Raw genomic sequence first — 23746 nt, forward strand, 5'->3', positions numbered from 1 at the left:
GCCCCCTACAAGCTTCTCGCCACTGTGGTGCAGTCCCAGGATTAATGGTGCAGGTTGAGTTTCCAGCCTCCTCGTCCCCAGCTCTGTAGTGAAGTCACGAAGCCCAGTGTGTGACATGACAGCAGTTTCTATGGAAACGGACTGACAGAATAAATACAGGATTATGACCTCACTGCAGGAGCATGTGTCTGAGGAGCCGGGGAGCAGATGAGCGAGAGGCTCTTACTGAAACAAGCCTGCAGCGTTCACCTCTCTGGTCCGGCGGTGCAATCTGCCGTTTCCTTTCTCACCACGTTTTCCTAGCTCCTTATTCGGTTGGATTCCAGAGCCACACACCCCCCCCCCCCCACGGGGCATTTTCAGAACAAGGGCAGGGTGAGCAGCACGTCCCAGCGGGGAGGACACTGGCCTGGAACTCAGGACACCTGGATTCTTTTCCTGGCCCTGCCACCGACCTGCTGGGTGGCCTTGGCCAAGTCTCCCCCTCCCAGCCCGTGTCTATTTAGACTGAGCTCTTCAGGGTGCGAAGCTCTGCAGGGATGGGACTGGAACCAAGGTCTGCGGGATGCAGGAAGGCCAGCGCCTCCGGGTCACCACCAGGCAGCCGCCATCCGCTCGCGGACACTGCCGCACAGACCTTGTGGAGATGAAGACTACAGGAAGTACTGCCTCGGAAGGCCAGATTGACAGCTTCCCTTGCAGTACCGACTGGTCCGGGGGGAGTTCCAGGAAGCATCTGTGCAATGAGAGGGACCCTCCCCCCAGCAGCTGTAGCGACAGAGCAGTATCTTGGCTCACTCTTGGACCCCCGGCTTCTGCCACTGAACTGGGACTCCGGCCCCGATCTCTGACTTTGGTCTTTGGACTCGAACGTTGGCTTTGCCCCCAGGTTTCGGTGCTTGAGCTCTGACCCTGGCTTTTCTCCTTGAACGCTGGCTTCCTTCCCACCCCTGGCATCGGTACTAGGACCCTGACCCCTGGTCCCGAACCCCAGCCACCACTCTTAGGCTCCAGCCCCAGTTCTGACCCCTGACGTAGGCCCCTGGTCTCTGGGACTGGCCCTGATCACTAGGCCTGACCAGCCAAGCCCTAGTTCCAACCCAGGGCAGGGACCCTCTCTCGCTATGTCTGTGCAACACCAAGCACAAAGGGCCCAACCTCAGATGGGCCTCTGGGACCTTCTGGAACTGTTGCATTGTCTGTTTGTGAGGTTCCAGGAGCTGCCATGCCAGGCCAATGAATCACACTTTGAAGCCAGACTTCAGAACGGACGTGACTCTTGGGCCAAGTATGCAGGATACAGCTGAGAAATCAGCTAAATTCCACTGAAGTCACTTCTGCAAATTAACGCTGCTTGGTAGGCCTGACACAGAGACCTAGTCAAATCCAGGAGGACAGAAACACCTCATGAAATATCCACTGCATGGCTGCAGAGCAGGAGCGCTCTTGTACCGGGGAGCGGCACCAGAGTAAACGCCATGTGTGCACGGTACCAAAAACCCCTTTAATGAAAGTTGCAACTCAGGAAAATCCATAAAAGCGTGGGCGTCTCTTTGGGAACGGGTCGATCAGCAGAAATGGGTAAGGCACCAACAATGGGAAGAGAACCTTACCTTCTCACTCAGCCCATCTTCCTCCTTCTCCAAGTCTTGGAGCCTGCAAGAGAGTTGTGACTTGTTATAGTTTCTTTCCCCACTTGAGATGCAATGAAGTAACCATGGGGATGTTTCCTTTGCAACCCCAACTAGATACAGGGGAAGGGGTGAAGTGTCTATGGCCTCCCGGTGCAGGAAAGGGATGGGCAGGGTCTCTGACAGAGTGGATAGTGGCCCTGAAAGTGCAAGCTCAATGGATACCAGCTTGGGGCCCGTTTTCAAAAGCCACCAAGTGACTTCAGAGCCTAAGTCCCTTTTTCAAAAGGAACTTGGGAGCCAACGTCTCTTGGAAAGCTGTCAGGGCTCGGAGCAGCTCATGGAGTCTAAGCCACTTCTGAGACTTTCCCCTACAAAACAAAGAGCATCAGTAAATTCTAGGGCTGGGACTGCGATGCCCAACTTCCTGCGGCTTCTGTGAAAATCCCAGCCCAAGCAACAAACGGAAAGGTCCCTTCAGCGGCCCACAGAAAAGCAAGTGACGCCTCCCGGGACGCTCGCTAATCTCCAATGCAAGGGCTGTCTCATCACAGACCTGGTTCTAAGCAGCAAGGCCTGCCACAAGCCTTCCATCCAGTGAGTGAGGCCCCACGATGGACAAGGCGTACGCATCTCAGTCACATCCCTAACGCTCTGGGAATGCTGCACCGGAGTCTGCATGGATCTCTCACTATTTACATAGCTGTCCCAATGCTCTGACAACATCGCTGCGCCCCTGACCACACTGACTCACTGCCAAGGCCCTGTCGTATCGCAGCTCTTGCCAAGGACTCCGCAAAACCCAACAGCGAGGGGCAAAGGATCCCTGGCCTGTGCTCTAGAAGAGAGCACGCTCCGGAGCCCACGTCGCAGGGCAGCCTGGCTGTGTGGACGCTGTGGCGATGAGGTTCGGCTAAGGGCCTGAATCGCTCAGAACAGATGCAGGACAGCGTCTGGCCCTTGGGGAAAGCCCTCAGTCTCAGCCAGAGCCAAGCTGGGGGACAGAAGAAATCCTTGTAGTGCTTCAGCGCAGAGCAGAGTGTGCCCCCCCCCCACTACACGCACGGAGCCCAGCGACAAGCACGGATTCCCGGAGCGCAGCAGTGACTTTGGCCATACTGACTCTCCAGGACTTTCCTCTGCACCAGAGACACCCCTGGCCCAGCCACTTCTACCCAATCTTTACATGGAGGGCTCAGCACAATGTGTATTTCAGCCCCTTCACTCCTGTTTCACCTCCAGCTGCTGCTGGACAATGCCACTGGCTGTCCTTTCACCAATCAAGAGTTAATTATTTAAGTTAATGACTCATTACAGGCACACACAGAGTTCAAATGGAACGAAATGGAGACACCAGGTCCCTGCCCAGACATGGGCGAGGCTTATCAGGAGCCATTAGCAAAACCAAAGGGAAATCCATTTCCAGGAGAGGAGCAGTGCCCCAGTATTCCCTCCACATGCACCAACAGGCGGTGCAGAAGGACAAACCTCTCCGAACTCTGGATGGCTTCGGTCACATACACACGCAAGAACATGACTGGAGAGGGCCAGCTATACCAGGGAAGGGCATAATTCCCCAACCCTGTTTGGGAACAATCTCGCCCCTTGGAAGCTTCCCAGAGCACCGCCGCCAAGAGCCACTCCCTGGTTACCTGGGACTGGCACGCGTCCTGCAGAACGCCAGTGTTCAGCTACGGAGACGCAGACGCGCAGCATTTATTCCCAGTTCTGGGCACGTCATGTGGCTGGGTCCCACTGCCACAAGCCAGTCCTGCATTTACTGACACGGTAGCCAGCCTGTCTCCCTAACTTCACCTCACGTGCACCTCCAGCAAAGCTTGGCTGACTCACAATCCAGGGCCCTCCAGATACTGTTTCAGCGCGAGCACCCCACCCACAGCGTATCCTATGGCCCGGTTTTCTTTCAACTCCAGTGACTGTTACTAGACCATGAGTAACTTGAGTGCCCGCAGTTCCTCTCAGTGCCCGCTCTATGGTTTGAGCCGCGAAGCCAGCTGGCTGTTGCTCCCCCTAATGCACCCTGTGCCCCCCATAGCAGAATGCAAATGCAAGTCTTCATCAGCACAGGGACTTTGAAATCCCCACGCTAAGTGGCTGTACCAGGAATCAAAGCCATTCATTTCCTCCTCCCAAGCCTCAACAGGCAACAATCCTATTCTTCCTGCAGCTTCTCTTAACTGTAGGGAACTGAGCAACTAATCCTGATCCCCTTGGCTTCGTTACTCAGTATTTTAAGGAGGGGGGGAGCACGGACCATTTGCGCTGTAGGTAAACAGAGGAAAGTAGCTTCAGGCTGTCTACCCTCCATCTTTTTAGTTAAGGGTTTGACACCAACAGTTCCACTCCCTCCCCGCAGATACTTCGGGAAATTGCTCCCACTAGCGATAGGAAAGGCTGTTTTCGGAGTTGCAGAACGAAGCTCAGCAGCTAAATGAAGCTCTGGGTAGCGAACGTTTAACCAGAAGAGCCACTCACAACTGGGCTGGAGCAGCCCCCAAACAATGCACGGAGTGCACCTGGATCACTCTGTGGTCTGCCGGCAAATGCAGTCCTCTTAACCGGCTCCTCTACTAAGCAGGAGGCACCACAAGAACATGCTAAGGGGGAGGCAGAAGCCGAGCGGAACGGACAATAGCAGTGTGAGAGCTGGGTTAAATTCTCACAGGAAGTGCACGCACGCCATGTGCCATACACAGTCACCACCACCTGCAGAGGAAACCAGGAGAGTAACGCTCTTCCAGACAGGAGGTCGGGCCACAAGCAGCTCGACGCAAGAGTAAGACGAAAACAGATTCCCTCTTTTGCAGCCACTGTTGATGTTAACTGCACATCCCTGGCCTGGTTTGCTAATTAGAACATTGTCCGTCCCGTCCCGTCCCCCCCGACGCACACACGCCCTCCACTCTGCAACCAGGTCCGCACAAGAGCAGGGGTGGGTTGGACTGCAGGATTGGGGCCCCAGAGAGTGACAAGAGGAAGCGGCCTAGGAGAACGACAGCAGATCTGACCAGTGTCAAGAGAAGTTATTTATTTATTTTTAAAACGCGCCTCCAATCTGACCCCAGATCCAGAGCAGAACACAGCCACCTGGGCAGTTAATATCCTGCACACAGGCAGACGCTCCCAAAGGGGAAAAGACTCTCTGATCTCAGGAAGTAACAACCTGCAATTCCAACCCACTCAGCCCCATGCCTGCTTGTTTTGTGGGGGTGCGGAGAGGGAGCAGGAACGTTTTCTGGACTTTCTCTGGTTCCCGCTCTCTTTCCGCTCCCTTAATGGCCTGGGAAAAATCAAAAGAGCTTTATAGGGCCTTGAATATACTAGGGCCAGCAGCCATCTACCCCGGCAGGCTGAACAACTAACAGGAAACTATTTCCTGGCGCCAAGGGGCTGCCCCATATATCAGATCCACCCCCTGCTGAATCAGGGTCGTGCCAAGCCAAAAGCAATTGCCATGGGAGTGAGGGGGTAATAACGAGGAGGGTTAATTGCGGACTGGCAGGAGGGCACATTTCCTTAGGGAGCGCAGCCTGCAGATGGGCCTGGCCAGGGCAGCAGGAAGACCCCATCAGCTCGGAGGCGCCGTAACAGCCCGGTCCGTGGCACTTCGTTTGCAGAAGGACGGGTGTCCATGGGCAGCTGGAGGACCATCTAGTCTGGTCTCCTGCACAGCACGGGCAGCTGCCTGCGGCCCCCCAACCACGTGTCCCCCACGTTCTGACTGGATGCGTGGCTCTCCTTCACTTCCTGGTGCGCAGGGAAAGCGGTGCTGGGAGGGAGAAGGACAAAGCAGCCTGGTGCCATACAGGGATGTGGGAAACGGGATGGGGTCTAACCTCCCCGGTCCCTTCCTGGATCCACCCTTATAGGCTCTGGGGCTCCCAGCAGGATGGGGACCCAGATCACAGGACACGGTGGAGGCGGGGGGAAGGGAGGGCCAGTCAGATAAAATAACTCCTGAGACCCCCTGAAATACCCAGGGGGACGTGCCACCCCTCAAGCCCCCGTCTCCATCCCCCCAGACCAGGGCTCAGCCCCTGGAGGCAAACACACCTGCCCCCCAAACCAGGCTCTGCCGGCCACAGGGGGCAAAGCTCAGCAGGACTCCCCCCAAGCACTAGCTGCGGGGGGCCTAAGTTTGTGGGGACCAGACCCCCATGGGGAACCCAGCCCCGCCAATACCCCCCACCAGACGTCTGTGGGGGCACTACCCCATCCAGGGGGATCGGACGTCAGTGTGGGTGGGTCGGAGCCAAACCCAGACCCCAGTGGGGGGAACCTGACCGGGGTGGCCGTGCGGGGGATGACGGGACCGGACAGTGGGGGCTCGGACCAGACGGGGGGGCTCGGACCGGACGGGACCAAACCGGGGGGAGACCAGACGGGAGGGCTCGGACCGCACGAGACTGGAGCAGGGGGGACCAGATGGGACCGGAGCGGAGGGGGGGGTGCCGGGGAGAGACCGGAGCGGAAGGGCTCGGACCGGACGGAACCGGACTGGGGGCTCGGACAGGACCAAGGGGCCTAAGACCAAATGGGCTCGGACCGGACTGGGGGGCTCGGACCAGACGGGACCGGACTGGGGGCTCGGACAGGACCAAGGGGCCTAAGACCAAATGGGCTCGGACCAGACTGGGGGGCTCGGACCGGACGGGACCGGACTGGGGGCTCGGACAGGACCAAGGGGCCTAAGACCAAATGGGACCAGACCGGGGGGGCTCGGACTGGACGGGCTCGGACTGGACCAAGGGGGCTCGGACCAGACTGGACCTGATCGGACTGGGGGAGCTCGGACCGGACCGGAGCTGACCAGGGGGGCTCGGACCGGACCTGACCGGACTGGGGGGGCTCGGACCGGACCGGAGCTGACCGGGGGGGCTCGGACCGGACCGGAGCTGACCGGGGGGGCTCGGACCGGACTGGGGGGCTCGGACCGGACCGAAGCTGACCGGGGGGGCTCGGACCGGACCTGACCGGACTGGGGGGCTCGGACCGGACCGGACCTGACCAGGGGGGCTCGGACCGGACTGGGGGGCTCGGACCGGACCTGAGCTGACCAGGGGGGCTCGGACCAGACTGGGGGGCTCGGACCGGACCTGAGCTGACCAGGGGGGCTCGGACCGGACGGGGGGGCTCGGACCGGACCTGAGCTGACCAGGGGGGCTCGGACCGGACCTGACCGGACCGGGAGGCTCGGACCGGACCTGACGGGACTGGGGGGGCTCGGACCGGACCGGAGCTGACGGGGGGGCTCGGACCGGACCTGACGGGACCGGACCGGGGGGCTCGGACCGGACCTGACGGGACCGGACCGGGGGGCTCGGACCGGACCGGAGCTGACCAGGGGGGCTCGGACCGGACCGGAGCTGACCGGGGGGCTCGGACCGGACCGGACCTGACCGGGGGGCTCGGACCGGACCGAAGCTGACCGGGGGGCTCGGACCGGACCGAAGCTGACCGGGGGGGCTCGGACCGGACCGAAGCTGACCGGGGGGCTCGGACCGGACCGAAGCTGACCGGGGGGGCTCGGACCGGACCTGACGGGACCGGACCGGGGGGCTCAGACCGGACCTGACGGGACCGGACCGGGGGGGCTCAGACCGGACCTGACGGGACCGGACCGGGGGGCTCAGACCGGACGGGACCGGACCGGGGGGGCTCAGACCGGACGGGACCGGACCGGGGGGGCTCAGACCGGACGGGACCGGACCGGGGGGGCTCAGACCAGCCCGGCCGGTACTCACCGCCTGCGCAGCTCGTCGGGCAGCGGGGCTGGGGGCTTGGACCGGACCGGGGGGCTCAGACCGGACCGGACCGGGGGGGTTCGGCTCGGCCCGGCTCGGCTCGGCCCGGCCCGTACTCACCGCCTGCGCAGCTCGGCGGGCAGCAGGGCCGGGGGCTCAGACCGGACCGGGGGTGTTCGGCCCGGCTCGGCTCGGCCCGGCCCGTACTCACTGCCTGCGCAGCTCGGCGGGCAGCGGGGCCGGGGGCTCGGACCGGGGGGGCTCGGACCGGACCAGGGGGGGGCTCGGACCGGGGGGGGCTCGGCCCGGCCCGGCCCGTACTCACCGCCTGCGCAGCTCGGCGGGCAGCGGGGCCGGGGGCTCGGACCGGACCGGACCAAGGGGGGCTCGGCCCGGACCGGGGGGGTTCGGCTCGGCCCGGCCCGGCCCGTACTCACCACCTGCGCAGCTCGGCGGGCAGCGGGGCCGGGGGCAGCGGGCCCGGGGGCTCGGACCGGACCGGGGGGGGCTCGGACTGGACCGGGGGGGGCTCGGCTCGGCTCAGCCCGGCCCGTACTCACCGCCTGCGCAGCTCGGCGGGCAGCGGGGCTGGGGGCTCAGACCGGACCGGACCAGGGGGGGCTCGGACCAGACCGGGGGGCTCGGACCGGGGGGGGGCTCGGCTTGCCCGGCCCGTACTCACCGCCTGCGCAGCTCGGCGGGCAGCGGGGCCGGGGGCTCGGCCCGGACCAGACCAGGGGGGGCTCGGACCGGACCGGAGCTGACCAGGGGGGCTCGGACCGGACCGGGCTCGGACCGGACCGGGGGGGGGCTCGGACCGGGGGGGGCTCGGCTCGGCCCGGCCCGTACTCACCGCCTGCGCAGCTCGGCGGGCAGCGGGGCCGGGGGCTCGGACCGGGGGGGCTCGGACCGGACCGGTGGGGGCTCGGCTCGGCCCGGCCCGTACTCACCGCCTGCGCAGCTCGGCGGGCAGCGGGGCCGGGGGCTCGGACCTGGGGGGGCTCGGACCGGACCGGGGGGGGGCTCGGACCGGCCCGGCTCGGTTCGGCTCGGCCCGGCCCGTACTCACCGCCTGCGCAGCTCGGCGGGCAGCGGGGCCGGGGGCTCGGACCGGACCGGGCTCGGACCGGACCGGGGGGGGGCTCGGACCGGACCGGACCGGGGGGGGGCTCGGACCGGACCGGCCCGTACTCACCGTCTGCGCAGCTCGGCGGGCAGCGCGGCCGGGGGCTCGGACCGGACCGGGGGGGGCTCGGCTCGGCCCGGCCCGTACTCACCGCCTGCGCAGCTCGGCGGGCAGCGGGGCCGGGGGCTCGGACGGGGGGGGCTCGGACCGGACCGGACCGGGGGGACTCGGCTCGGCCCGGCCCGGCCCGTACTCACCGCCTGCGCAGCTCGGTGGGCAGCGGGGCCGGGGGCTCGGACCGGACCGGACCAAGGGGGGCTCGGCCCGGACCGGGGGGCTCAGACCGGACCGGACGGGTTCGGCTCGGCCCGGCCCGTACTCACCACCTGCGCAGCTCGGCGGGCAGCGGGGCCGGGGGCAGCGGGGCCGGGGGCTCGGACCGGACCGGGGGGGGCTCGGACCGGCCCATACTCACTGCCTGCGCCAGCTCGGCGGGCAGCGGGGCCGGGGGCTCGGACCGGACCAGGGGGGGCTCGGACCGGACCGGATGGGGGGGCTCGGACCGGCTCGGCCTGTACTCACCGCCTGCGCAGCTCGGCGGGCAGCGGGGCCGGGGGCTCGGACCGGACGGGGGGGGTGGGCTCGGACCGGACGGGGGGGGGGGGGCTCGGACTCGACGGTGGGGGGGGGGGCTCGGCTCGGCCCGTACTCACCCGCCTGCGCAGCTCGGCGGGCAGCGGGGCCGGGGGCTCGGACCGGGGGGGGGCTCGGACCGGACGGGGGTGGGGGGCTCGGACCGGACGGGGGGGGGGGCTCGGCTCGGCCCGTACTCACCGCCTGCGCAGCTCGGCGGGCAGCGGGGCCGGGGCAGCGGGGCCGGGGGCTCGGACCGGCCCATACTCACCGCCTGCGCAGCTCGGCGGGCAGCGGGGCCGGGGGCAGCGGGGCCGGGGGCTCGGACCGGACCATACTCACCCGCCTGCGCAGCTCGGCGGGCAGCGGGGCCGGGGGCTCGGACCGGACCAGGGGGGGCTCGGACCGGACGGGGGGGGGGGCTCGGACCGGACGGGGGGGGGGGCTCGGCTCGGCCCGTACTCACCGCCTGCGCAGCACGGCGGGCAGCGGGGCCGGGGGCAGCGGGGCCGGGGGCTCGGACCGGACCCATACTCACCGCCTGCGCAGCTCGGCGGGCAGCGGGGCCGGGGGCAGCGGGGCCGGGGGCTCGGACCGGACCATACTCACCGCCTGCGCAGCTCGGCGGGCAGCGGGGCCGGGGGCTCGGACCGGACCAGGGGGGGCTCGGACCAGACGGGGGGGGCTCGGACCGGGGGGGGGGGGGCTCTGCTCGGCCCGTACTCACCGCCTGCGCAGCTCGGCGGGCAGCGGGGCCGGGGGCTCGGACCGGACCGGGGGGGCTCGGACCGGCCAGGGGGGGCTCGGACCGGCCAGGGGGGGCTCGGACCGGCCCGGCCCGTACTCACCGCCTGCGCAGCTCGGCGGGCAGCGGGGACGGGGGCTCGGACCGGGGGGGGCTCGGACCGGTGGGGGGCTCGGCCCGGACCGGGGGGGGGCTCGGCCCGGACCGGGGGGGGGCTCGGCCCGTACTCACCGCCTGCTCGGCGGGCAGCGGGGCCGGGGGCAGCGGGGCGGCCCGGGGGGGGCTCGGACCGGACCGGAGCAGGGGGGCTCGGTTCGGCTCGGCTCGGCCCGTACTCACCACCTGCGCAGCTCGGCGGGCAGCGGGCCGGGGGCTCGGACCGGACCGGGGGGGGGCTCGGACCGGACCGGGGGGCTCAGACCGGGGGGGCTCGGTTCGGTTCGGTTCGGCTCGGCCCGTACTCACCGCCTGCGCAGCTCGGCGGGCAGCGGGGCCGGGGGCAGCGGGGCGGCCCGGGGGGGGGCTCGGACCGGAGCGGGGGGGGGCTCGGACCGGACCGGAGCGGGGGGGGCTCGGCCCGGCCCGGCCCGGCTCGGTTCGGTTCGGCTCGGCTCGGCCCGGCCCGTACTCACCGCCTGCGCAGCTCGGCGGGCAGCGGGGCCGGGGGCAGCGGGGCGGACCGGGGGGGGCTCGGACCGGACCGGGGGGGGGGGCTCGGACCGGACCGGGGGGGCTCGGACCGGACCGGACCGGGGGGGTTCGGTCCGGCTCGGCTCGGCCCGGCTCGGTTCGGCTCGGCCCGTACTCACCGCCTGCGCAGCTCGGCGGGCAGCGGGGCCGGGGGCTCGGACCGGGGGGGGCTCGGACCGGACCGGGGGGCTCGGCCCGGCTCGGCTCGGCTCGGCCCGGCCCGTACTCACCGCCTGCGCAGCTCGGCGGGCAGCGGGGCCGGGGGCTCGGACCGGGGGGGGCTCGGACCGGACCGGGGGGCTCGGCTCGGCTCGGCCCGGCCCGTACTCACCGCCTGCGCAGCTCGGCGGGCAGCGGGGCCGGGGGCTCGGACCGGGGGGGCTCGGACCGGACCGGGGGGGCTCGGCCCGGCTCGGCTCGGACCGGACCGGCTCGGCTCGGCTCGGTTCGGCTCGGCCCGGCCCGTACTCACCGCCTGCGCAGCTCGGCGGGCAGCGGGGCCGGGGGCAGCGGGGCGGCCCGGGGGGGGGGGCTCGGACCGGACCGGGGGGCTCGGCCCGGCTCGGCTCGGCTCGGCCCGGCTCGGTTCGGTTCGGCCCGGCCCGTACTCACCGCCTGCGCAGCTCGGCGGGCAGCGGGGCCGGGGGCAGCGGGGCGGCCCGGGCCGGCATCGGGGGCGGCGGGCGGGAGCCAGGGGCCGGGAGACGATTTCGCGCGGAAACCAGGCACGGAGGGGAGGGGGGAGAGGGCGGGACAAACCATCCGGGAGGGGGGCGGGCGGTACCATTTACGGGGGGTGGGGACATACCACAGGGATGGGAGGTACCATGTGTGGGGGGTGGGACAAACCATGAGGGAGGGGATCCGGGGTCTGGAGGGCGGGTACCAGAGGGAGCGTACCATGTTCACCCAGGGCAGAGGGCCTCATTTCCCTCCTGGGCGGGGAGATGGGACGTACGGGGCGCAGAAGGGGGTGTGTGACCCGGGATGTACCATAGAGAGGGGGACATGGAACCTACCATGTGGCCCTAGGCCAGTTGGGATGGGTCGCTCTCAAATGTGAGATAGTGGGAGGTACCAAATGCACTTAGGGCAGAGGGGGTGACAGTTGGGCTGTACCATCCTTTACGGGGGGGGTTGGAATGTGCCATGTGAATTTAGGCAAAGGGGGATAGGATGGGTGGGATGTACCAAGTGAGCAGGAGAGGAAGCCCTTTGGGACGTACCACGCTGACGGGGGCGGGGGTGGTACTGGTGTGCCAGGGTCCCATGTCGTTGCTCGGCAACAGGACGAGGGGGTTAATGACACCCAGACAAACGGCTTGGTGGGGCAGGTGGACGCGACACCCTCGGGATCCTGGCCTGCGTCACCCCCAGGGGTGACACTCACACACGGACACACACACGCCATCAAACACACACACGCACACCGTGACACAGAGTGAAACACACACGGACACACATTCACCATCAAACGTGCACACACGCACACCGTGACACAGAGTGAAACTCACACATGGACACACACACACGCACACCGTGACACAGAGTGAAACTCACACACAGACACACACACACGCACACTGTGACACAGAGTGAAACACACACGGACACACATTCACCATCAAACGTGCACACACACACACCGTGACACAGAGTGAAACTCACACATGGACGGACACACACGCACACCGTGACACAGAGTGAAACTCACACACAGACACACACACACGCACACCGTGACACAGAGTTAAACTCACACACGGACACACGTTCACCATCAAATGCACACACACGCACACCGTGACACAGAGTGAAACTCACACACGGACACACATTCACCATCAAATGCACACACACGCACACCGTGACACAGAGTGAAACTCACACACAGACACACACGCACCATCAAACACACACCATCAAACACACACGCACACTGTGACACAAAGTGAAACTCACACATGGACACACACGCACCATCAAACGCACACCATCAAACACATGCACGCACACCATGACACAGAGTGAAACTCACACACGGACATATGCACCATCAAACGCACACCATCAAACACACACATGCACACCATGACGCAAAGTGAAACTCACACACGGACACACACACCCCATCAAATGCACACACACACACACGCACACCATGACATAGAGTGAAACTCACACACGGACACACACACCGGTCAAATACGTGCACACACGTGCCATCAAACACCCACAGACACATGCACACACCGTGACACAGAGTTAAACTTATGGACACACACACACACACACAGTCAAACGTGCACACATGCACAAACACGCGTACACCATGACACAGAGTGAAATGCACATGGACACACACACAGTCAAACATGCACACACGTGCACACACAGTGACACAGAGTGAAACACACACACGGACGCGCACACACACCGTCAAACGCACACACATGTGGACACACAGTGACAGAGTAAAATTCACACGGACGCACACACACACACTCAAACACACACATACACACACATAGTGACACACACACGGACGCACACACGCACTGTCAAACACGCGCCCACATACAAGTCCATTAGAGAGACCTTTGGTCACACACCCTCACTCCCACAAGCCTGTGAACTGGTGGCAGGTTCCTGGGGCCGAGGTGGAGTTCCCCGAACCCTGTGGCTGGGGCTGGAGCTGGAGCTGGGGCTTCGGCGTCCCCAAACACCAGCTCCGTCACAAGACGTACAAACCATGGGTGCCCAATCCCAGGCGCACCCCTAGGAGGGTGAAGCCAGCAGCTGGCCGAGCAGGGGCTAATTTTATCCCACATATGCCCCCCGTCCCCGGCAGCTGCCAGCCAAGGGCAGGAGCCAGCTGCAGACACGAGCCCCCAGCCCTGGCCCACTCGCTCTCGGAGCTAGTGCAGGGGCTGTCTCTGGCTGCCGGGCAGAGGCATTCCTGGGATGCCAGCTGTGTTTAGACTAGGGAGCATCTGCGCAGCAGGGAGACGAGTGTCACGACCTGGGCCGGCTCAGTCCGCTTCATTCTGAAGCCTAATCCTGGCCGGACGCGATGCCTTGGTCTTGTGCCCTCATGAGGGGTATGGGGACCCTGCCCAGGACAGACGTAACCCTCAGGGCACTAGCTCCACCTTGGTACAAGAATCACGTTACAGGAGCACAACCCTCCCAGGGTTATGCAGCCTGGGCCCTGCTCGCAGCGACACTCAGGCCCCTTCAGGCCACTCCAGCAGCATAACAGGGGCCTCAGCATGGCCAAACCACCCCTTAAGGGTCCCCCTGCACGGCCGGCAGCTGGCAGAAAGGGCCTGCTCCCAGCCCCTGGTATAGGAGCTGAATGAGGGGCATGGCCCAAGCCCACTGTTCTGTGGCCGCCTCTGCTTCCCAAGGGCCATGGGGCCAGGGTGTGTGTTAGAGCAGCCCCAAGGCTGCTCTAACTGACATTAAGGCAGGGCCTCAGAGCCAACGCAGCCCTGCCCATTGCCCAGGAACAGGGTAGCCAAGGGTCAGGCCGGATGTATCTGAACAATTTTATTTTCCTCTCTGCACAGGCAAAGATAACCGTCTCCTGCTCCAACGTACCTCAGATGCAGTCACGTTCTGCAGTCATGGCTACGCATGGCTCTCTCTGGACAAGGCACTAAAGGCCAGTCCCAGGGGCGCAGGCCCACAGCCTGCACAGTCCTTTCCGGAGAGGGGCTGATGTCCCAGGAGGGACTGATGGGCCATGTCACCCCAGCACAGCTGCCTAAGAGGGGACCCATGAGCCCCAGCTCAGATCCATAAGGCGCAGCAGGGGGGGCAGGAGGTGCTGAACGAGGGTGTTGTGTCGACAGAGACCTGGGCTAGGATGGCAGTGGGCGGTTTGCCTGGGATCTGGTGCGGAGCTGAGGAGAGGCCAAGAGTTGGACATTGCTAGGAAGTGCCCCAGGAGCAGAGCAGGATGCTGGGTGACAGCGGGGATCTGCCTCTTCGCAGCTAGAGAATTTCTGGGCTTGAGCGTGGGGTGGAAGAAAGCCCTTGGCTCCCCTGCGCAGGGGCTGTGCCACCAGGAGCTGCCACCTGGCCAGGCTTTCCCACGAGTGTCCCTTTGCTGAGGAATCTGCCCGGGTGCTCAGCGCACACAGCTGGCTGCACAATGTTATGGCCTCAGGACCATCCTGGATGTCCTATTTCTTTTATGTCTCAGAGGCGACAGCCCTGGTGGAGGCGGGGAAGGCAGAGAGACCTGACCTGGACCTGCCTGGAGCTGGGAAAGACCCTGAGCTCCCTGAGCCCAGGGACGGGCTGTAGGACTGGGATCCTGGAGAAACGGAGGCCTAGACCCTTCTTCTTCTTCACATGGCGGCTGTAGCTGCAGAGCAGCAGGTCCCAGCTTACCCTGCGGTGCCGCAGCCAGAGACCTGCGCCTGGAGCCCGGGCGTTAGCGCTGTGATGCCTCCTGCGGATTTGTGAATCGGGCGCTGAGTCGCTCTGTGCTCCGCGGCTGCAGCTGCACCCTGGAGAGTCTGATGTTCTATCGGTGCAGCAAGTATCCGCGTCCGACAGGGCTTGGGCGGCTGCGGTTTGGGGCGGTGCTTTGTGGGAGATGGAAGCCGGGGATCCTGTGCTTGGGGCCTTTCACGAGCATTGGTTTGCGACTTCTTGTGAATGCCACTCGGCTTTCCCAGTGTCAGCGGGGTTGAAGTTGCTGCTGAAGGTGAAATGCCTAGGTCCGAAAAGTCTCCTGCAGCTCCCAGCAGCGATAAGGCCGTTGTGATGGTCCCGGTGGAGGGGGGGACATTCGTTGTTCACGATTCCCTGGAATTCCCAAAGGGTGGGGGCATCGTGGCGAACAGATGGGGGGGCAACGTGCGATGTAACGTCTCCCCCCAGACAAACCTGCCCTGTGACGGGCATGGGCCTGCGGGTGCATGAGGGTGTGGGCACAAGAGTGTGCCAATGTGAGGTTTGCACGTGTGCCATGCTCTCTGGCAGGCAGCAGGTGGCGCTCTGCCACCTCTGCATTCACTAGCCATTGAGTTTCTGCGGCTACGGGCTCCTCGCACCCCATCCCCGTCCTTCGAGCCCCAGTGTCTAGCACCCTGCAGGGAGCATGCCAGGGCCGCAGCTCCACATTGCCAGCAGCGGCTGCTACGGGGGGCCTCTCGTCGCATGTTTTTATCCTCGAGCGGAGAGCCGTGCGCGTTCCTCCACCGGGTGCTCCAAATCCGGCCTGTCTGGGCCCATCTAGCCAGTGTCCCATCGCTGACGCTGACGTACATGAAGCTCTGTAGGAGGCAGCCATGGGATAAAGTCCCCCTGGGAGAGGTTCCCTCCTGACCCCGGAGAGCTACAGGTTGTCACACCCTGGAGCAGGTCTGGGCCTCTGGGAGATGCCTTCGAACCAAGCTCTCTCCTGCTGGCCTCTGTAGTAGGGTGACCAGACAGCAAATGTGAAAAATTGGGACGGGGTGTGGGGGGGGAATAGGAACCTATATAAGAAAAAGACCCCAAAATCGGGACTGTCCCTATAAAATCGGGACATCTGGTTGCCCTACTCTGTAGAGGCTTTTTTTGCTCAGGAGTCAAGGTTCTGCCCAAACATCTCTAGGCAAAATGTCACCATGCCCCGCACTGCGGCACTGGCACTCTTCCGTGGCTCCGCTCCACCCCACAAGTGACCAGTGGTGCTGTGCCTCTGCAGGGCAGCTCTTCTGCCAGCCGCCCTCCCTGCCCCGCAAACAGCCCTGTTGACTTCAGGAGGGTATTACTGGCTGGCAAGCGCACAGGCTGGCCGCAGACATGGCCTGGAGCAGCCCTTCTCCCTCGTTCTAATGCTCCCTCTGCCCCCAGAGTCCAGAGAGCGAGTGGTCTTAGCCCAGTGAGCTCAAAGGGTCACGCTCTGCTCTCTGAAGGGTTAATCAAAGAGGCTCAGCTGTCTTCCCACATGGGCTGGGGACTCCACCAAGGTGCGGCTGGCCCCGCAGGTCATGGCTGAACTATGGAGGGGAGTGGGGGGGGGGTTCCTGGCCTAGCAGACACCGGGGAGCAGTAGTTGGGATTTGAGTCAGGTTTTGACACTGACCCTCGTGACAGTCTCAAGGGATCGTTCTCAACAGGGCTCTGTCAAACAGGGGACGTATCCAGTGAGGGCCTGCAGGGCTCAGTGCTGGGTCTGGTACTATCCTATATGGTCATTAACGACGTGGGTAACGGAGTGGAGAGCGGGCTTATAAACTGTGTAGGTGACACCCAGGCAGGAGGGGCTGGGAGCACTTGGGAGGCAGGATTAGGATTCAAAACGACCGGGACAAACTGGAGAGCTGGTCTGAGATCAACACGCTGAAATTCAGCAAAGACCAGTGCAAAGTCCTGCTCTTGGGAAGGGAAAATCAAAGGCACAAGTGCTGAGTGGGGACGAGCAGGCTGGGCGGTGGCCGTGCTGCGAAGGGCCAGAGGGTCACCAGGGCTCACAAGCTGAATGTGAGCCCCCCGTGTGCTGCCGTTGCCAAGGGGCTAGTAGCGGTCCGGGCGCAATAACCGGCACGCCGGATGTGAGACGCGGGAGGTGACTGTCCCGCTCGGGGAGGCCCCGGCAGGAGCCCGGTGTCCAGTTCTGGGCGCTGCACTTCAGGCAGGCTGGGGACACGCTGGAGAGAGCCCGGAGGAGAGCGGCCGGACCGAGCGAAGGTTCAGCCAACCTGCGCTGCGAGGAACCTTACAAACCCGGGGCCAGGTGTCACGGAGTGTGGGGGAGTCCGGCCCTGCACCCCTCTTCCTGGGACCCCCAGTGACTCTCAGCCAGCCAGGAAAACAGAAGGTTTATTGGACAACAGGAATGCAGGTTACAGCAGAGCTTGCAGGCACAGTCAGGACCCCTCCACCGAGTCCTTCTGGGGGTTCAGGGTGCTTGGGTCCCAGCTTGGGATCCCCTGAATTCCCCTCACCCAGCCCCAAACCGAAACTGAACTAACTCCCTCCAGCCGGCCCCTTCCTCTGTCCAGCTTCCCGGGCCAAGGTGCTGACCCCATCCCCGCTGCCTAGCTCGGGTTACAGGCTCAGGTCCTGTCCCTCACCGAAAAGTCCTCCCCGGCTCTCCCATCCCCCACACAGACAGCCCCTGCTCCATCACACCTGTTTGCTCTGGAAAGAAGCCTGAGGGGCCCTGAGAACCGGCCTCCCACATGCAGGGCTGGGGGCAGGTTGTTCTCCATGGCCACTGGGGCAGGACAAGGAGCCAGGGGCCCTAGCCTCGGGAGGGGGTTCATCAGCAATCAGGGGAACTGTCTAACTCCCAGGGTGGTGACGCTCTGGACCGGGCTCCCCAGGGCAGTTGTGGGATCCCTGGCACTGGAGGGTTTTAAGAGCAGTTTAGCCAAATGCCTGGCAGGGCTCGTCTAGGTGTAACTTGCCCTGCCTGAGTGCTGGGGGCTGGGCTAGCTGCCTTCCCGAGGGCCCTGCCCACCCGACTTTCCACAGCCGGCCTCGTGACCCTGGCATCGCTCACACACCACCCGTGTCTGCAGCTTGCTCCAAGGGCCATGAGTAATTTCCAGTCAGACCCTGCGGGTGGGCGTGAGGGATGGAATGACTGGGAGGGCGGGGGACGATCGGAAAAGGCCGCGGCGGGGTCAGCTGGAAGGCAGTAATTCAAGGAGTGTGTCAGATCAGCAGGATTTCAGAAAGATCCCACAGGCCAGTGTCGACACAAGGAACAACATGCATCTCCCGCGCTGGTCGGGGCGCAGCCGGCGTCGCTCCCTCCCCCGGGTGTGTCTACATTGCAGTGTGTCTACACTCCACCGAGGGGCTATACAGTGTGTGTGGGGGGCAGAGGGCTGGCTGTTGTCTGTGCCCCGGGGCAGAGTGTACATTAGAGCAGCCCCAAGGCTGCTCTGATACCAGGCCCCTGCGTGGTGTCAGGACACAGGGAGCACAAAGGTGGTTCAGAGCCGCCTCCTCCCAGGGTGACTCAGCCCCAGGCCTGTCACACTCTGGAGTTGCATCTGGGATGAATTTGACCACGTGGTTCAGATCTGGGGCAGGAAGTCTCACTAGAGCAGCTTTTCCTACAGGAGTCCCAGAAGTTCCCGCTTCCCTGGGGCACCAAGCCCCAAGAATAGCCTTTCTTGGGCTATTCTGGGAGCTCTGAGCCTTGTCCTGGCCGGGTCCGAGAACCTAGCGGAAGAGAGTGAGAAGCCAGAACCCAGGGTCTGCAAACCTCCTGCTCCATGCCCTGTTCTCTTTCCCCAGCCATGGTCCCCTCTGCACTTCCAGCAGTTGGTCCCAGCCCCAGTCCCCCCCCAGCCCCGTCACAGCTTGGCCTTCCAGTCAGCTGCTTCTCGCTCCTTAGCTGCAGCTCATGGTGTCCAGACAGCAGAAAGCCAGGCTCCAGTACTGAAAGCAGCCAGGTCCATCTGGCCGGTGGCCTCCCAGGGAGTCTGGCCTGCAGATTCGCAGTCTGTGTTTCCGAGTCCATGGGGCTTTGGGGTGACTCCTTTTCCAGGCTCCCAATGCACTTCGCCCCTACAGGGCCTGATTTCCACCCCCTTCTGAGACCAGCTGCGCACCCCAAACCCGCCCTGTGTTCACGAGGGGCAGGGGAGGGGCTAGCCAGGGATCCTGGGAGCAGGGTCAGGATAATACCTCTGCTAAACGTTGACGAGGCTCGGGAGATGAGTGGCAAGCGCTGGAATGTGGAGTGGTTTTTAATTTCCTGGAGCTGTATGCTGACTGCAGCAGGGCGGGGGGCGGGGGGGGGCATTGCAATGGCCTCACACTAGTAAGTGAGTCCAGACTCCATCCAGCTGCACTCTGACAGTCTGAGCAAGAGGCCCCCACCACTTCCCTCTCCGGCCCAGCAGGAGCTGGCGGGGAGGCGGTGAGGAATTGCTCTGTGCTGCGTCTGCTGACTCGCTCGGATGTGGTCGAGGGATGTGGGGCTGGAGGCTGTTCTGCTGGGCCCAAGCATCCTGCAGCACTGATTTCAAGGGCCGGAAGAGAGCCCTGCCCCATGGGCTGGGGGATCGGACTGGGGGGAATAATGCCGCCTGCCTGGCCCTTGCTGCATGTACCAGGGAGGGGCTCTGGAAAGAGCCGGAGGGCCAGGTGTGCAAAGGGGCCCAGGTGCCTGAAGATGCAGCTAGGCGCTGGGGGGGTGGGGGGGGCTTTACAACGTACCTAGGTGAGTTAGGCACCTGCACTGAGGCTCTGGGACTAGGGGGGGTCTCTGCAGTGTGAGGTGCCAAAAATCCTGTGTAAATGTGGCCCCAAGAGAACTAGAGACTGAAATTCAAGGAACCCCTCGGTTCCTCTGCTAACCCCGGCCTGAAAGTGTCCTGTCTCTTCCCTGGTTCAGAGCCGAGCAGCAGCGAGGGGGGTGATGGGAGTTAAACGTATGCCCTGCCCCCAGTCCGAGCTGGAATGCAGCCCTCAGAGCCGTGACGTGAGCCCCTGCTCTGGGGGGGGGGGGGGGCTGCACAGTCAGGCCAGCGAAGGAGACGCTCCGGTCCTGGGCAGACACCAGGCCTGGACGGCAAAGGGCTGAGCTGGCTTGGCGGCGGGGCTCCAGGGCTGGTGTAAATGGGTCGAGGACAGTTCAGACCAGCTGAGCCTCTGGCCTCCAGCTTAAAAGCTTTAGCACCCGTTCACAGCAGGCGTAAAACAGAGACTTCCTTGGCTGCTGGAGTCAGACGTAGCCCCCACGCAGCAGACTGCCCTGGGCCCCGCAGCAACTCGTAGCGTGAGCGCAAGTGCTCCGGCTCGCCAGGCCCTGGCTCCCCGGCTGGCCCAGCTGTGAGACAGACGTGAGGCACTGCACAGCCCCGAAAAGCGGGACCCGGAGCAATCAGCCCTGCAGCAAACAGGAAACGTACCATGCTGCAGAGTTCCTGCCACAGCGGCAGGACCGCGCTGTCACCTCCTCTTCGGGCTGAGCTCTTTGCTGTCCCAGGGCGAGTGCGCGGGGACACCAGGTGGGAACTGGACCCAGGGCAAAGCGCCCCCAGGGAGGGGCGATTTTAGAGCAGCTCCTGCTGTGACATGGCCCCCAGGTTTTTGCAGCCCCTGGGCTGTGGTGCTTTGCTGAAGCCCTGTGAGCTCAGGGACGCGTGAGGCAGAGCCGGGATTTCAGCCCCCCCAGGGAAGCGTGTTTTGAGGGTGTCATGGAGTGTGGGGGGACACAGGGCCCTGCACCACTGGCTTCCTGTGATTCCCCGTGACTCTCGGCCAGCCAGGAAAGCAGAAGGTTTATTTAGATGAGAGGAACCCAGTCCCAGACAGGCCTTGCAGGCAGACAACAGGATCCTCCCCACTTAGGTCCATCTTGGGGTCCCAGGGGCACCACAGCCCCACTGGGGAATCAGAACCCCATCTGAGCTCCCCCCCATTCCCCAGCCGGCTCCTGAAACTCCCTCACTCTCCAGTGTCTCCTCCCCCCCAGCCTTTCTTCAGCTTCCCGGGCAGAGGTGTCACCTGGCCCCTAACCCCGTCCTGGGTTCTCACGTTACCTGCTCAGGTACCTTCCCTCAGGCCAGTCTCCCATCCCCCAGTGCAGCTCGTCCTCCCAGGCCGACACCCCCACTCAGCATTCACAGCCCCCAGCAAGAACAGTCCCAGTTCGTCACATCTCTCCCCCCTTTGAGACTGAACTGAGCGGGGTCACTTCAGCCAGTGACTTGGGGAAGTTCAAACCCACCCACGTTCCCAGGGACGCCCCAACGTCCCTCCCATTCCTTGGGGAGATTTACCCCAGGCCCTTCCAGTTTCCCGTCCCCTTTTAGGTCGGGGGGGCTCGATGGCACTCGTAGTTCGCATGTGGGAAGGCTTATGTGGCCTGTGCCGTTTCCCCACCCCAATACCCCTGGGGTTCAAACTGGGCTGGGGTCTTCTCCCCACGTCCCAGTCTGGGGGGCTGTGATTCAGCCTTTCTTGGTTCAGAGCCCCCCTTTTGACCCTGGCCCCCCTCTGGAAAGATCTGAGGCCACCACCTCGGGCCGGGCCAGCGTCACCTCTGCGCCCATATCCCAGTATCCATTGACCTTCCTCCCATCTACCTTCAGGGGAACAAGGCACTCTCTCCGGAGGGGCAGCCCCACGCCCACCCTGTAAACCAAAACCCAGAGCCTGGAGCATCCACCCCCCAGAGGAGCTGACCTGGAGATCTCCTCCCTCGTTCACAGGCAGTACGCGGCCAGCCCTCCTTGCCTGGGAACGCTGCCCCTCGTCCAGCTGGGTCTTTACCCAGTCCACGCTCTGTGGGTTGGTTCTGCTCAGTCTGTCCCTGAGCTTGGGGCACTGGGCCCGTATGTGACCTCGTTGGCCACAGCGATAGCAGCCCATGTCCTGTGGGTCCCCTCAAGCAGGTCAGATGGACTTGACGCTGGATGTTCCCTTGGGAGGGGGTCCTCCATGCTTCCCCTTTGGGAGGTCCCAGGGTCACTCTTTCCACATCGCGGCGGGCCTGTTCCTTTGGGACTCCTCCCTGTCATCCCTGCCCGACTGTCCACAAATTGGTCGGCCAGCTGGCCTGCGTGCTGTGGGTTCTCCGGCTTCTGGTCCATCAACCACAGCCTCAGGTCGGACGGGCACTGCTCGTACAGGTGCTCCAGTATGAATAGGTCAAGCAGGTCCACTTTAGTTTGGGCCCCAGCTGTCCACTTGCGGGCATACCCCTGCGCCCGGTTGACCAGTTGTTGGTATGTGACCTCACGGGTTTTACGCTGGCTCCGGAACTTTTTCCGGTACATCTCAGGAGTCAGCCCAAACTCGCGGAGCAGGGCCTGTTTGAACAGTTCGTAGTCCCCTGCCTCCGCCCCTTTCAGTCGGCTGTACACCTCCACGGCTGTGGAGTCCAGTAAGGGGGTGAGAACTGCGATCCTGTCTGCAGGGTCAACCCGGTGCAGCTCGCAGGCATTCTCAAAGGCCGTCAGGAAGGTATCTATGTCCTCCCCCTCCTTACGCCGGGGCAGCAAGTGCTTATCAAAGCTCTTTGTAGGCTTGGGTCCCCCCTCACTCACCGCAGCCGGGGCCTCACTGCTCCTCAGCTGGGCCAGGTCCAGCTCATGCTGATGCTGTTTTTCCTATTCCTCCTGCTCCTGCTTCAGTTCTTGTCTCCTTAACTCGAGCTTTTCCCGTCTCAGCTCCCAGTCATATTCCAGCCGCATCCGTTCCAGGGACGGGGAGCTCCACTGGGACGATCCCCTGCTGGCCATAGAGGTCAGGGTGCCCTTGGTATTCGCTGAGCTTCCCCCAACCCCTCCCCTAGGTATAGGTGGGCAGGATCTCGGGGTGTCCTCGGCAGCAGTCTGACCCCTCCCAGCCGTGTCAGGCCCCGGGGCCCATGCTGCATCCGCTGGGCGGCTTCCCTCAGGGACAGGACTCAGTTCGTCCAAGCGATCCTTCTCCTGCAGCCGGGCAGTTAGCTGTTCTTTGGTGGCCCTCCCAGTGCGCAGCCCCCTCTGCCAGCACAGCTCCACCACGTCGCTCTTAAGGCGTTTATCATACATCTTCCTGCTGGCCACTCGCCGGCCTGTGCTCTCAGCTTCCCACCATTCCAGGGGGCCCCCCCAGTGCACCAGCCCTTCTTCAGGTCACCCCCTCTGCCAGGGTCGAGCTGCAGACTCCTCCGCCCCTGGGACCGCTCCTGCAATCCCCCGGGGGACCCTGTTACTGCAGAGTTCTTCTCTCTGGTCACACACTTCCAGGGGTTAATCGCCCACTGACCCCGTCTCTCTCTGACTCTTCAGCCCACCTGGTCCCCGTAAATCCCCCTTCGCTTTACTGCTCCCCAGTCACTTATTGCAGGAAGCGCCATCCATGGGGTGCAATACATCCCACCTCTGCTACCAGTTGTCACAGAGTGGGGGGGAGTCAAGGCCCCGCACCCCCCACTTCCTGCGATTCCCCGGGACTCTCAGCCAGCCAGGAAAGCAGAAGGTTTATTCAGACGACAGGAAAACAGGCCAGGACAGGTCATGCTGGTACAGACAACAGAATCCTCCCCAATTAGGTCCATCTTGGGGTCCCAGGAGCATCAAAGCCCCCTGGGGGGTCAGAGCCCTGTCTGAGGTCCCCTCCATTCCCCATCCGGCTCCTGAAACTCCCTCCCCAGTGTCTCCCCCCCCCCGCCCCAGCCTTTGTTCAGCTTCCTGGG

At 64.0% G+C, this 23746-nt stretch overlaps 1 protein-coding gene across 4 annotated transcripts in view; it reads right to left on the reverse strand.

Annotated features, from left to right (window-relative positions):
• The window catches only part of DNMT1 (DNA methyltransferase 1), a 35479-nt gene extending 26034 nt beyond the window's left edge, over positions 1–9445 (reverse strand). Inside the window, exons 1-2 of one of the 4 annotated variants that reach the window (XM_030545827.1) lie at positions 9427–9445; positions 1614–1656 (exon numbers count right to left, since the gene is read on the reverse strand). Coding sequence is in view for 1 of the 4 variants with exons in the window: in XM_030545825.1 (XP_030401685.1) it covers positions 1159–1227 (69 nt within the window). In the remaining 3 variants the exon portion in view is untranslated. The other 3 variants (XM_030545828.1, XM_030545829.1, XM_030545825.1) reach the window with 3 other exon arrangements.
• Positions 9446–23746: the final 14301 nt, after the last annotated feature.

This window comes from Gopherus evgoodei, unplaced genomic scaffold (assembly GCF_007399415.2).
Source record: "Gopherus evgoodei ecotype Sinaloan lineage unplaced genomic scaffold, rGopEvg1_v1.p scaffold_40_arrow_ctg1, whole genome shotgun sequence".
Lineage (NCBI taxonomy): Eukaryota > Metazoa > Chordata > Testudines > Testudinidae > Gopherus > Gopherus evgoodei.